Consider the following 13,436-nt stretch of genomic DNA (forward strand, 5'->3'; position numbering starts at 1 on the left):
GGTAAGTGTTTTAGTTCCTTACTAGGCTTCGTAGGTACAAATTTACTCTTACTATAAGGGTAACAGCTCTATAAGGGTACCAAATTTTGGTCCCGACGTACCCTTATAGGGAGACTCGACTGTAGTCATGTAGCCTAAAGAGTGGACAGAACACATACCTAGTTGATGGTTCTTGATGAGTGAGTGATAGTTGATGGTGCGAGATAGCTGATCGTAAGATTATTGTAGAAGTATGGGAGGAGTCTTATTGGCTTGCCCAGCCACAGAAACCCTGTTTTTAGACCCCTGTTTCTACAATAATTTTATCTCTCGCTGTAGTCGACGTCTCGTACTCAGCCCGTTCGTCCTCTGGAAGCATGGAAGTAGACGGGTTGGGGACGAGCCTATACCAAAGGTAAAGTGAAAAGCACTTCCGGACCTTGCACCCTGTTTCTTTGCATTCTGGAGAGCCGGACCTCGCGAACGCAAAGTGTCTAGTACCTCTCTACCCGCAACTACTCCCAATAGTACCTCTACTCGCAATAGTTCCTCTACCCGCAATCTGATATCACGTGACGTCTAAAATTCGCTAGGACAGGTGGCGCGGTCCAGGTCGCGAATTTGACAAAATTCATTCACCCGATACAAAAATACTTAAGAATACCTTTTGACATTTCACAAATAGCGGTGATCAACTCCCAAATGACTCTCACTCACTGGCTTCATTCCCTTTACAGAACCCGCCCGGATACCAATGCTTACACCCGCACTACAGCAAACCATCAGTTCCACCTATAAACCATGTACCTTCTCACTACCTCTCCATTAACTGAATGAGTCCCGAGGCTGCCAGCTGCCACGCTCTCACGACAGCCCTCGTCGCGATACAGGTATGCGATATGTGGTTCCGTGGCGTCCAATGTAAAGTTGTCGACTGCCGCATAGCGAGTGACATTTTGGCAGCCGACATTACCGCTACCAGTATAGGTGACAGCAGGAAAGCTGATGTAGTTGATAGTGAGATCCCAGGCGTTGGCGGAAGGCTTCAGGGCAGAAAGGAGGAGAACGGAAATCATCTTGTGGGGATACATAGAGGCGTGGGAGCTAGGCGATAGGCTGTGCAGAAGTATTTATTTTGCAGGAGCAGTGGAGCGGTGGATCAATCAATGAGGAAAAGCGGGGGAGGATAGGTGTTTTTATATATAGCTTTTTTTTTTTTTTTTTTATATATATCATATAAGTTGTTTCTATAGCTTGTTGTAGGTGACTATATACGGACTTATTGTAATACAAACATTTTTCCCGCCAATCGATATTCGTGCTTGACGATACATGACCCTCTCAATAGTTGAGTACCCCGAGTACTGATCCCGCCTATAGTTTAATTTGCCACGCCCTTGGTCAGAGTGTATGGAGGCTCGTATTCTCTAATTATCCACCTACCTGGATAGCAGTACGTCGATCGCAAATGTTGTGCAACACATCATCGTTGTCTCCTACGAGCCCGCCGCCACTAGACGACTTCCCATAAGCAATAGAGCGCGTTCTATTGCAATAGCAGGTAGTTCTTAGATAGATTCAGTTCCCATGAGCAAGTAAGATTTTTCTATTCGCCGGACTTGTTCTAAGACAGATAAGGTACAGTAGCAGTGCTTTCCTAGTTAGTTCCCTGCTCTAACCGAAGAAGGAAGGTAAATGTACTCAAAGTTCTATTCAAGCGGATAGAAAATATTCTATCCCATAGACCCAGTGCTCTATCAGATTTCTTAGACATCCGTGTTCTATTTAATAGAAAGACAAAATCAGGTCTATTGGGCGATAGAACGCGCTCTATTGCTTATGGGAAGTCGTCCACTGTTACACACAATAGCTCACGGGGGTGACGGATCACACCAGAGTGTAACAACCAAACCACTTGTATCTTCTAGAATTCTTCTATGGGACAAAAAGGCCCTTCCCGTCAACACCCAGTGTCCGTCAATACGGGCCAGTGAATAGCAGTACAAGTTGAACTTACATATAGCTACCGCATCGATCCGAACCAGCGGCCGGTCACGTAAGACGTCAAACCTGACTCTTTAGTAGGGGTTTGACGCTATCCTGGGTTCGTATAGTTGAAGGCGGCGTATGATTCATTTCATATCAATGAGAGAACTAAAAGTCCCGGTTTCCGTTGCCGGAAATCGCACTCTCATTGTGGTACAGACCGGCAGGAAGTGTTTGTTTCTTGTCGATCAACCACTGCAGTACAAAGGTTGTCAAGAATCAGCTAGTGCCGTCTGCTGAGGAAACGGATCTTCTCTCTCGATGTCTGATGTTAGTGGAAACGCTCTATACTCGCTATGATCAGGGGTTTTCTTTCTCAGTCAAATCACTGGCTATCCCTCTCATCAGTCCTGAGTTCCTACAGGTTTATAATTTAGTTGACCGCTATCCATCTCCAGACGAAATCGTCTTACCTCAGACATAGATGAAGTAGATCAATCTGGACGGTGGAAATAAATCGATACATTTGGTTGCAACCCTCCGCGCGAATTTATTTGCGACAATAGCCATTCCACGCTCACCCAAAGCCTTGACAAATCCCCTTGCGAGAGAATACTTGAAAAGAAAAAACAGAACGGAGAAGACAAGCGTCACGCCAGAACGGTGGAGGACAAGACTACACCTTATTCCAGAACTCTGACACAGAAAACAAATTGCAATGGCTTTCTCCAATCTCTACGCCTCAAATCCCTGCGTTTACACGATACCACACAAGAGTTATGAATTCAAATTGAAACAGTGATATAAAGAAAGTGCAAGCCTATGTTTCTACCCTTATGACCTACACGTACCCATCGGGACTATCTAGACCGAATCAGTCATTATTCGCAACCGCCGTTATCTTTGCCGTACTTGCAGCCCTTTCTCCATACTAAGCCCTGTCTCGTGCCCAGCCAAACTCCTTGGCGCCAAGGTTTGTACCTCACGCAGCTTCTCCGATTATTGACCAATCAGAAGAAGGCTGGGCACGAGACAGTACTAAGCCAACCCTAGCCCCAGATACCCGGTGTGCGAGGAAAGTCAGTATCTCTGTCAGTTTCGAGAACTGTAGTCTGCTCTATGCTTTTTATTATACGCGCTTTGTTTTGCAGAAGGCCCTGTATCATTGGTGTCATTGATCATTTCAAGGAGAATATTCTCTCCAATTGAAATCCCGGTACAATTCTTAAGCAGTGCTTCCGGCCCTCCCTAAAGCCGCCGCTAGATTGCAGTTAATAGAACCTCATCGGAGACATTGATGATATTGTCATGTGGGGACGGAGAAGTACTCGTATTTCTCTGACGTTTGTGGACGCGACTGATATTGCATGCCATACAAAAATACGCCAAACTCATGATTTTGGGTGTATGCAATAATGGCCCAGTTCAAAAACGTCAGAGAAATACTAGTAGTCCTATGACATGTCCGCATTCGAGTGGCATATTCCCCACCGCGGCGACCAGGACGGCGGGAGTAATCTTCAAGCGATCATTGAGTTTCTCGAGTAGTATTTCTGTAAATATCTTGCACCGCTCTCGGTAACTCGCCGCAGCCAACAGAACGGCCTCAGTAACCTGCATATCGGCGTCGCAGTGGCTGAGAAGTAATGATGAAGTCTGGACACTCCGAATTCAACTGAAATCCGCACATCAACTCGGGTATACACCAGCAACTACATTTACTACCGCCAGAATAGCAGCCTCTGTCACCCTTATCTTTGGGGTGCCATCTCTGAGCAACAACTCCGCGCACCGTTGAGAGTTATGGTGCGCACACTCATAAAGGTGATATGGTTTTATACGGAAGTGGAACAATCATGGCTGCAATAGGGCCTCATGGGCCAATAGGGGGGCCCGTTTCTAGCCATTCTGCTGCATTACTGCCACGGATCAGTCAGGTTAGCTTTTTGGGGTATAAATGGGTATAATACTGTTCCACTCTGTTCGGTCTTGGCGCATTTTACATACAAAAATCCACAATTTCAAATCCCTAAGGATTTACAACCCAGACAGATATCAAAAATCTGCAAAAATAGAACTAAACTTCATCTCTTGAACTAGGGTTCTATCTTTCCGCTTTTTTTTTTACCATTTTTCCTTACGAAGCCTTAGACTTTTGAGATTTTGTCGCGACCCGCTACCTTCATGCGTAGGCGCACCATACTTGCCGCCGCTACCTAACAGCCTCTGGGATATTGACATCTGAACCCACAGCTTTGAGCAACAAGCAGATCATTTCAAGACAATGCTTACAATTTCCCGCCGCCACCATCATAACAACCTCTGTGGTCGTGAACTACTTCTGTTATTATGGTGCCTGGACCCACAGCGACATGCACGTAGAAATTCGATGACGCCCGCACCCCGATAGGAGCTGTTACGTATAACCGCCGCTTCCACTAATATCTACTCCGTTATTGTGACATCTAACAATTCGATGCTCCTTTTATTACCACTGGACTCGCTCCCCGCCCCCGCCACCAAAATCTGCTCTGTGATAGCTACCATTATTTTTTATTGGGTTGCGGGTTTTTCTCACAGGTTGCGGCCAATGAAAACTGCCATCTGCGAACTTAAGTCTCTACTACGAGTGGAAATGCATCAATTAGCACATTTCCCACACAAAGGTTTGGGAAAAGGCACATGGAAATGGGCTTACAGGGTGACGTCTGTTGGAAATGTACACTTTCTTCCTTTCACATCCCCTGTGGTATTTTTTGTGTCTTTTCCCATTGTAGACCCTGACAGAAAGGCTCCAATTCCTTGGTATCGTTAGCAAGGGTTAGGGTTTACACAGGAATTATTGTTATTATTTGACTGAACGTACTAATTTCAATCATCAATCGGGTTATGGCCACCTTTTTAAGCCTAAGACTGAAGATTATGCTCCCAACCTCGCTTGTAATAACGAATTGGCATCACACGCTATCACTCGGTTCATTGTATCAAACCGTTCAACCCTCATCAATTATATACAGCGCGGATTCTAACTCCCTTGAGTTGTCCGAACAGCCACGCCCGGTGTGAATATAGTCAAACCAACCTATACATCTCAGACTGGTAAACGCCTACAACACCCAAGCCAAACGTCTGTTAACACTTTTTGAATCATAGAAAAGGTACAGCGACGAAGCTCAACGCTCGGCTTTCTTACACGATCGCCATACAGGATAAGATAAGACCTATTGGTGGGTAAGACTAGCAGGCTCGACAAGAATCTTAGGCAATCTAGAGGAATCTGCAAACACTCTAAAATATTGAAAAATGGGAGGGAGCTACAGTCGCCTCTGGGTCAGCGACGAAACCAGTTCGATGGCGAATAGGCCAATCGAAGCCAACAAAAGCCAACAAAAGCGCCCCGACCCTTTTTGCTTCGACTGACTATCAGCCCAAAAAGTAGCCACTCGTCATCGAGCCGGGTTCGTCGTTGACCCAGAAACGACTGTAATGTCAATTTACCCAGGGTCTCGGAAAATGATGCACATTGAGTGATATCTCAACCACGAGAGAATTAATCTGTACATAAGTCTATCTTGAAGTTAATTTAAGTGTGTAGATTCCTTTCATAAGAAAAAATAAATAAAAAAGGTCTGTCATCGATACTTTTGGGTTTTTTTTACCACTGATTTTCGCTACTGGATAGTGACTTCTTGCTTGAAGAATGGCTACTATGTATTCAATTAGCACCAGATGAATTCTTAGCCATTGTGGAGACGCCCTACACTCGAAATTTGAATTTAGGGAGTGTGTTGCGTTGTGCCAAAATATAGGTATTTGGGGTAATTGACCTGTCAAACCAAAATGTGCATCACTTTCCAACACCCTGGGTATTGTGGGTTGTCAAAAATAATGGGACGCAACAGGCTTCATTGCAACGTAATAATCTCTCAACCATGACCGACCACAAAGAGAGCACACACAGGATAAGTGGTAATAAGAACTACTGGAGACCCAAAATGTATTTTCGTTAGTATTGTCGTTAGTATTGTCGTTCGTTGGTGCGGGGTTGGGTTGTCGTTGCTGTATTCGTTGCCCCGTTGCGTCCCATTATTTTTGACAACCCGCAATACATTAATATTTCAATGTATATACATACGAGTGATGGTTTGTGATTCGCCGTCCACGACAAAAGTCCAAGCCCGTATTTCTACTTTTAGTAAGTAACCACCAAAATCTACATATATCTACACCACAAATAACCAAAGATAGCAATATCTACATGGAGAGGGTGGAGCCAAAGGCCCATAAGTGTAGAAGGAAAGAGAGCTGGAAGAAAGCTGGAATGGAAGCAGGGAAAGGAGATGCCAAAGGAGCTGGCAAAGGATCCGGGAGGAGAGCTGGGAAAAAGTAACAACCCGCGGTCGCGAGGCGGATGGACCCCCTAGTCTTTCAGCATAACAAACCACTCAGTGGAGTAGGCTGGTTGCCATGTGGGTTAGGTTTTCTCGCTCTCGGCCAATTAGGTTTCGGGCTCGCGCGCAAATACAGCGTGAGGTAAAATTATTGTAGAAGTATGGGATGAGTCCTATTGGCTTGCCCAGCCATAGAAACCCTGTTTTTAGACCCCTGTTTCTACAATAATTTTCCCTCTCGCTGTAGAGCTTTTACAGTAGATACTTGCGGGATTTTTTTCTGTGCCCAGCGAACCTATTCTTCCTGATACGGAAGAGTCGCAATGACTTTATCTCACCAAATAGCTATCAAATTCACGAATTTTAGGGCCGTTACTTCGTAGCACTCCCATATTTCCGGATGAGGAAGAAACAGCTGGACACAGAAAAAAATCTGGCAAGTATATATTAACACCTCGCGATGCGGTTCTTTTGGAGAGATAAGTGCTTCGGTCATGTGCCACAGTTTTGGGGGGATTCCCTCCTCGGAGCCAATTCACTCTCTTTCTTGATGTTGAATTTTCCAATAGTTCTTCAATCTGCCCTAGTTTTTCGGAGCTGGAGGCCTTCAGCCCCACGCCCCCGGGGGGGGGGGGTCCACCTCCTCCCAGTCAGTTCGCCCTTTCTTGATATATTCAATAATGCATCCTTTGATTGCGCGTTGCGCCAGCTGCTCAGGATACATTTGATGGGTCGTGCTTAGTCAACTATCCTACAGTTGTCATTAATCCCTGTCAATTGCGAGACCGACCAACCAAACCTCCAAATGTCTCAGTATGTGTCTCACTGGTACTGTCATTCACGGGGTATTGGCGGACACTGGACCGTGTTGACGGATTGCAGGCAAAACTTGGCTTGGCTGTCCCCTTTTTGGTTTGAGGGTTTGCAAAAATTGATAGAACCCTAACCCTAAGTCCCATCATCTATTTCTTACTCAATTTCTTAACTCGTACCAATCGAAAGTATATAATAATGACAAGCAACGCAAACAACATGTGAATTTCTAGCCTGCCTTCTTCGCTTCTAGATAAGTATAAATTAGTAGCACCCCTCTTCTGTGTGCATGACAAAAGCCGCAATACATATAAAGGAGTACTAGTCGCGTTGGTGTATCGATTCAAGAAATAGGGACGTTCACGTTTTGCATTTAGGTGCCATAATCGCACGAAATCCCGGATATCAGTTGTAGCGCTTATCTATCCCCCCACCCAGACCACAAACTGATCTAAGCCTTGCCCTTTTACACCCACGCTACGATAACGTGTAGGAGGCCTTTCAACATAATTGGAACAGCTAATACAGCTGGTACGTAAACATTATTTATCCTATGTTACAAAATGAGAAAAGAATAAAGACCAATAGATTGCGACAGAAATATCCATATAAATAATGAATATTTATAGAAGAAATATGAAACTTTTAGACATGAGCTTATCGCAAATCCTGTGAAGATTATTTAGCATGAGATAGAACGAACCTTATACCAGAACCAACCTAGGACCGAAACACACCCCTCTCCAACCCCCCTCCGTCATATGCCGATCTCACTCATACGTTCAGTGTACTTGAGATATCTCTGGACTGTATAGTATTTGGTCGTATAGGACTTTCATGAAAATTCCCGTTTTTTATTTCGTAGTGAATAAGGTCGGAAATAAAATCGCTCCTTAATTTCACGGGTAATTAGCGAATATACAATTAAAACACTTATGCCATCATTCTTCTAACTTACCTAAACTCAAAAGCCACACACACCGCATATGTGATTGCAAGAGTCATAGACACAGAGGTCGCCACTCTGTACTCCATCCATTCTGATGGATGCGGCATAAACGGTGCGTCAAACGGAAGGGTTACCGCCAAAAAGCATATGAATATCACGACCCCGGAAATTGTGGCGAATACAAGGCCGTAGAACACACCTGGGGCGGTTTTATCTTCCCACTGGTGCTCCAATGACAACTGGCAACTGTCGCATTTATTCCTGAGTTTGCGACCATGCCAGTACTTTGAGCTATTGGATTTGTTTTCGACAATGGCTTCCGGCATCCCCGTCAAGATTCGTATTATCGCAGCTTTCTCCTCTGGCAACTCATAGGTGATCATGGTTATTCCCGTACTTGTTTCCAGAAATCTTCCCACAACAAGACTAACTGTCCTAGATATCCACATGACGCACATAAACGCGGCCACGAATAATACGGTCCACTCGAGAGAACCCCCCCAGATGCTTCCAAACATAAAGGTGAGCGCCAAAATTGATGCGGACTGTATCATACCATCCAAAGCGGTTTTAATGTCATCTGAGCGGTTGGAGTGGTGTGCTTTTCTGACTACAACTATCCGTGGATGTGGTTGCCCCAGCCTATCAATCGTGCGATGCAGCCAGTTCATCCTGAGAAATGACAAACGAGGGCTAAAATCTCAAATCAGCCAATGAAGTGGGGGTGTGAAGATTAGTGTAGCATACATTCTGCAGCGGAAAAAAAAGCCCCCCATCTCACCAATCCTCGCTATCGCCCGCGTGACTCTAGAAGATTTCACAGGAGCGACTTCGACACGCATCACCGAGCATTTCTGGCATGCGGTCCTAGTGTCCGTAGTGTCCGCGGGCTGATTCTCTATAGGAGATATATGTAGTATTTCGTCGTGCTTGGTGATCGAAGAAACGGCAATGGTGCGAATAATGGCGGAGAGTACGGCAGTTACTGACAACCAAGAGTTAAATATTATCGTTGTAGTCTCTGGACAACCCCAGATAAACCGTATGGATTCGATCTGCGGAAGAGCTCGAACCAGAGTGCCAAACAGGAGAATCTGTATAACGTTGGATGTTGTTATCACTAGACTGATGTAGATGGACCGCTTATTTTCGGTTGTGGGGGCCGCGAGAGCGCAAAGCTTCGGGTTTCCCACGCCCTGTTCGTATAGTGCACCCAACTCCTCAATCTGTTTCGCCAGCTCATGCTCATCTGTAATTTGGCGAGGATTTGCTAACAGAGACAAAACGTAAGCCATTAGGACATATAGAAAGACTATCGCTCATCTGAGGATATCTATATATATACCGTATTTTTGTATCTGGTCGGGTTTACATAGCTCAGGAACACTCATGATCTTCTCATCCTTCAATGTCTTCTTGTATGTCATTGTCAGGCCTAATGTCAAGGCGCTCGTGAATAGCGCTAATCTTGTGTTTATGAAGTTTAGTGATCTGATACTCGCCATCGGCATCGCCGCAAAGGTCAGCATGGCAGGGACTAGAGTCATGACTGTAGTCGCAGCTGAGGAGGCCGCTTTGTCGTATTCATCCGAGTTTTCGAGAATTTTGAGATAGGCACCCTGGCAATCAGATTTTCCAATCGACATACCCCAAATCCTCTCGACGTACTGACCAGTCTCATTTTTGACAAAATGAAGTCGCCTAGGTGATAAGGAGGGAGTGTCGGGAAAGCCATCCTGCGCGCTGGTACCCTCGAACATTGAAAACAAGATCAGTAAAACCGCATAAGAGCAGTTGGAGAGTATTCGGTTGTTTCGGAGATGATAGGTCATGGTATAGTTGATGCCACGATATAGCTGTGAATGGGTCGACCTGTAGAGGCATTAATTCCAGTAGTACTTGACAAAGCGGTAAATTAGGAGATTTCAAGATTAGTGAATAATGATCCTACCGAAACTAGCACCTACAATAGAAATTCCCAATTCAACCCTTCAAGTTATTTCCGGAGAGTAGATCCGTAGAGTTAGATCTTTTCACGCGGAGGCCAGGTGAGCTAGACGGTATCCGTACTACCGAGTATCGTGAATATATATTGAACTTGCTGACTTTGTTGAACTTTGCCTCAAGATCACTCCAGTGTGGAGACCTGGAGAAAGAGAGAATTTAAAGGTGTCAAATATGGTGACGGACGACAGACTATTTGTTAGATCGAAGGCGCCCAAGACATCCACATATATATATCCACATTGTGTGAGCCCTGTGCCAATTGGAGAGTGATTTTTAATCCTCCCCCACAAGCCCTGCATGTCGCACAAGTACTCTGCATATCGAGGGTCAGATTGCAAGGCACCCGCCCGTGTGAATAAGACTTGATTCTGCGTGACCCTGGTACTCTATGTAATTAAATTCCCATCGCATCAACACCACAGGCCGCAAGCGCCGCGCCAATATGTGGGTACGTACATCTAACTACTTTATAATATCTCCTGATATCTAGAGTAGAATATTTAGGAGCCTTATTTTTCACACCTCTACTTACTTGTCCAGGCGCGGGGAATCTCAGCACACGGTTGCCCATAGCTACCATTTTGTATGCATGTCTCAGGTAGCCGCAGCTGCACATCATCGAGTGATCATAGAAGCACTCGATATGTGTAAACATTACGGGTAACACACCCAGGTAAGCTTTCGGACACGATAACAGCATTATATTTAGCCTTGGCAATGTTGAAATATTCCAGACTATACCGTTTGCATCGTGAACCGAGTGCTCTCTTGTGATTGAGGGTGGCCATTTTGGCTATATTCGAACATTCTGATTGACGCCCTACCCAACAGCAAACAGCACTTTCGTGACTCCTCGCTCAAGAAGTAAATCAAATTCGGGACTTCCCCCCGATGGCGAATCTTCACGATTGACTCGTTCGTATACCTCATTGACCACCCCGGATTAGAAGCAAGCGCATCCCCGACCACCGCTTAGAACAAACCCTTGCAAACTAAGCTTTTGTATATAACCGCTGCTTGTCTCGATAATCTTTCTCAACAGGCTATCCCACTCAATGTGCAAAGAGCCGGTTGGTATCTATCGCTCGCCTTATATCGAACCCCCGAAAGCTTCGCGCAGGTCACATACCCACGGGATGCGCTCTTAAGTGGTATGCACCGATCTACACGGCACACATGCACTCTGTGCTCCAGATCAGTACAACTAGTAGACCAGTTTGCTCTCCTGCGGTACATATGTTTTGTATAAACAAAGGTTTACTAAGATACTGAGAAAGAAATAAATCTGCTTTTATTGTAAATATCTCCGGCAATACCATCGAATATATTAATGGCTAAGAGAGTTACAGCGAGAGGTGGAATTATTGTAGAAGCAGGGGGTCTAAAAACAGGGTTTCTGTGGCTGGGCAAGCCAATAGGACTCATCCCATACTTCTACAATAATCTTACCGCAAGCTATACAAGTATTGACTGACAATGACGCCTAGGTACTGGTACTGACTGATACGTGGCGCCTAACGCAGTGTGCCGAAAAAGAAATTTTTTTGGCAGAGCTGGGTTGGCCACGATTGGCGAATGCGCAGTGTCTCACTTGGAACTCATGCGCATACCTAAGACATACCGCTGCAGCTAACCAAGACTTCGGGTCGAAACACCAGCTGCGCAGCTACACCTACAGATAACAAACATTTGAACTTGACCCTGGTCACGCTATCTGAAGGATGCCAGCCTCGTACTTAAAAAAACCCACTACAGAACCGAGCTTTGGTGTCTCAGTGTGCCTATACCCTTCAAACCTGTTGCTTAGCACTCGTGTTCATGTCGGTAAGATCTAATGACAGCCGAGTGGCGAGCTGAAAATGCTTCATTCTCGGCAACCCATCAATTGGCCAACGATAGCCCGCGAGCTAGAAGAAAGCTTAAAGGATGTTACCTGCGCGGTTTCGATAGAAACTCGGTTTGGGCAAAATAGGAAGTGCAGGTGTTTCTGTCCACACGCCCAAAAGTGTAGCTAGCTGAAGCAAAAATTCATCGCGCCTCTCTGCACGGTGGCACCTACTCTAGCTATGTGGAGGAATAAATGCGATATATATGGCCATCGTATTATGTAAAGCAAAAGTCGAACGCTATGGCCAATCCCACCCTCGTGTCTGGCATGGAATTCAAAAGTAAACCTAGCTATGTACCTCTTTTACACCACCCTCTTATCCCTCGGAACATTCATATCGCCCTGTGGAGTGGAAAGGTTTCGTTCTGGCACTCGAGCTATGGGTTAGGGTGTTTACACACCAAATACTCTGGAGTACCTGGTCCATATCGATATATATAGCACCTATTTCATATCTGGTTCAAAGATGAAAACCAAGGTACAACTTTCTTTTCTAAAAAAGAAAAGTAATATACCCGCGACCAGCAACAAGAACCCGAATATGCAGCTGCAAGTCTTTGGTGTATTTTTGACTTCTACTCCAATGGAAGTTGCAGATTAGGACGTGCATTTTCGGGTTCTTGTTGCTGGTCGCGAGTAGTCCTAAGCGGCCTTATAACCCTGCACGCGTTTCCTACTCCACAACCTTTTACTGAAGGCACATTGATTCTAAGACATCATCTACTCCGCGACAATCGGATTGATCTTACTCGGCGAGATGATACAACCATTCACGTTTTATTTTCTTTCTTTCGTGACCTAACTGCCCACTAATATTCATGCTCAGGCGAAACCCGATTAGTTACATATAGCACTTTTCCACACCTCCCATTGAGTGGATAGGTGGGGAGGGTGCTTTAACAGGCGGGGAAAGGTATCAACGTGCGGGGCGTGTATCTAGTGGCTTTTCTTTCATGAAAGAGGCCTTCCTATCATGTTACATACTGTAGGAGGCCAAATTTAGATATGTACTGCTTGCCTAAAGTGACAAACCACTTTGTGAGATAATGGAGCATGCCAAGCCGCACACGACTGTTCCTCTATTCTCCGTTTCCGAGTGATATATCGTGACGCAGCGCCGGAAGTGCTGAACTGGGAGGATGTGGTCATCGTTTACAACTTTCTAGACGACTTTACGGGGGGTATTCAACACGGGGGTATGGTCAATTCCAAGATTTTGTATGGAAACCAAAAGAGGTAGTGCGTATTATACCTTACTCTGGCGTATATTTGAGATTGACCGTACCCCCGTGAAAGCGTCTACTTTGAAATGGTCCCAGGAAAGCCTTAACTTATTATTTATTGCCTTGGTGCCTAACCACACATACCCCGCTCGTTCTAGAAACCGCCATCACGTGACTTGCAGATCATTATCGAAATATCC

General features: G+C 45.3%; 2 protein-coding genes across 2 annotated transcripts; both read right to left on the bottom strand.

Annotated features, from left to right (window-relative positions):
- Positions 1-688: 688 nt before the first annotated feature.
- LAJ45_11408 (uncharacterized protein) lies at positions 689-1,055 on the bottom strand (the record flags this gene model as incomplete). Its single annotated transcript, XM_046120916.1, has 2 exons — positions 689-748; positions 798-1,055. 2 exons carry the CDS (start codon positions 1,053-1,055, stop codon positions 689-691), a joined length of 318 nt encoding a protein of 105 aa, XP_045965878.1.
- Positions 1,056-7,792: 6,737 nt separating this feature from the next.
- LAJ45_11409 (uncharacterized protein) lies at positions 7,793-10,913 on the bottom strand (the record flags this gene model as incomplete). Its single annotated transcript, XM_046120917.1, has 9 exons — positions 7,793-7,838; positions 7,890-7,908; positions 7,961-8,061; positions 8,128-8,811; positions 8,866-9,388; positions 9,464-9,990; positions 10,086-10,107; positions 10,658-10,698; positions 10,795-10,913. 9 exons carry the CDS (start codon positions 10,911-10,913, stop codon positions 7,793-7,795), a joined length of 2,082 nt encoding a protein of 693 aa, XP_045965879.1.
- Positions 10,914-13,436: the final 2,523 nt, after the last annotated feature.

Source organism: Morchella importuna (assembly GCF_003444635.1).
Source record: "Morchella importuna strain M04M26 chromosome Unknown Morimp01GS067, whole genome shotgun sequence".
NCBI classification, from domain to species: Eukaryota; Fungi; Ascomycota; class Pezizomycetes; order Pezizales; family Morchellaceae; genus Morchella; species Morchella importuna.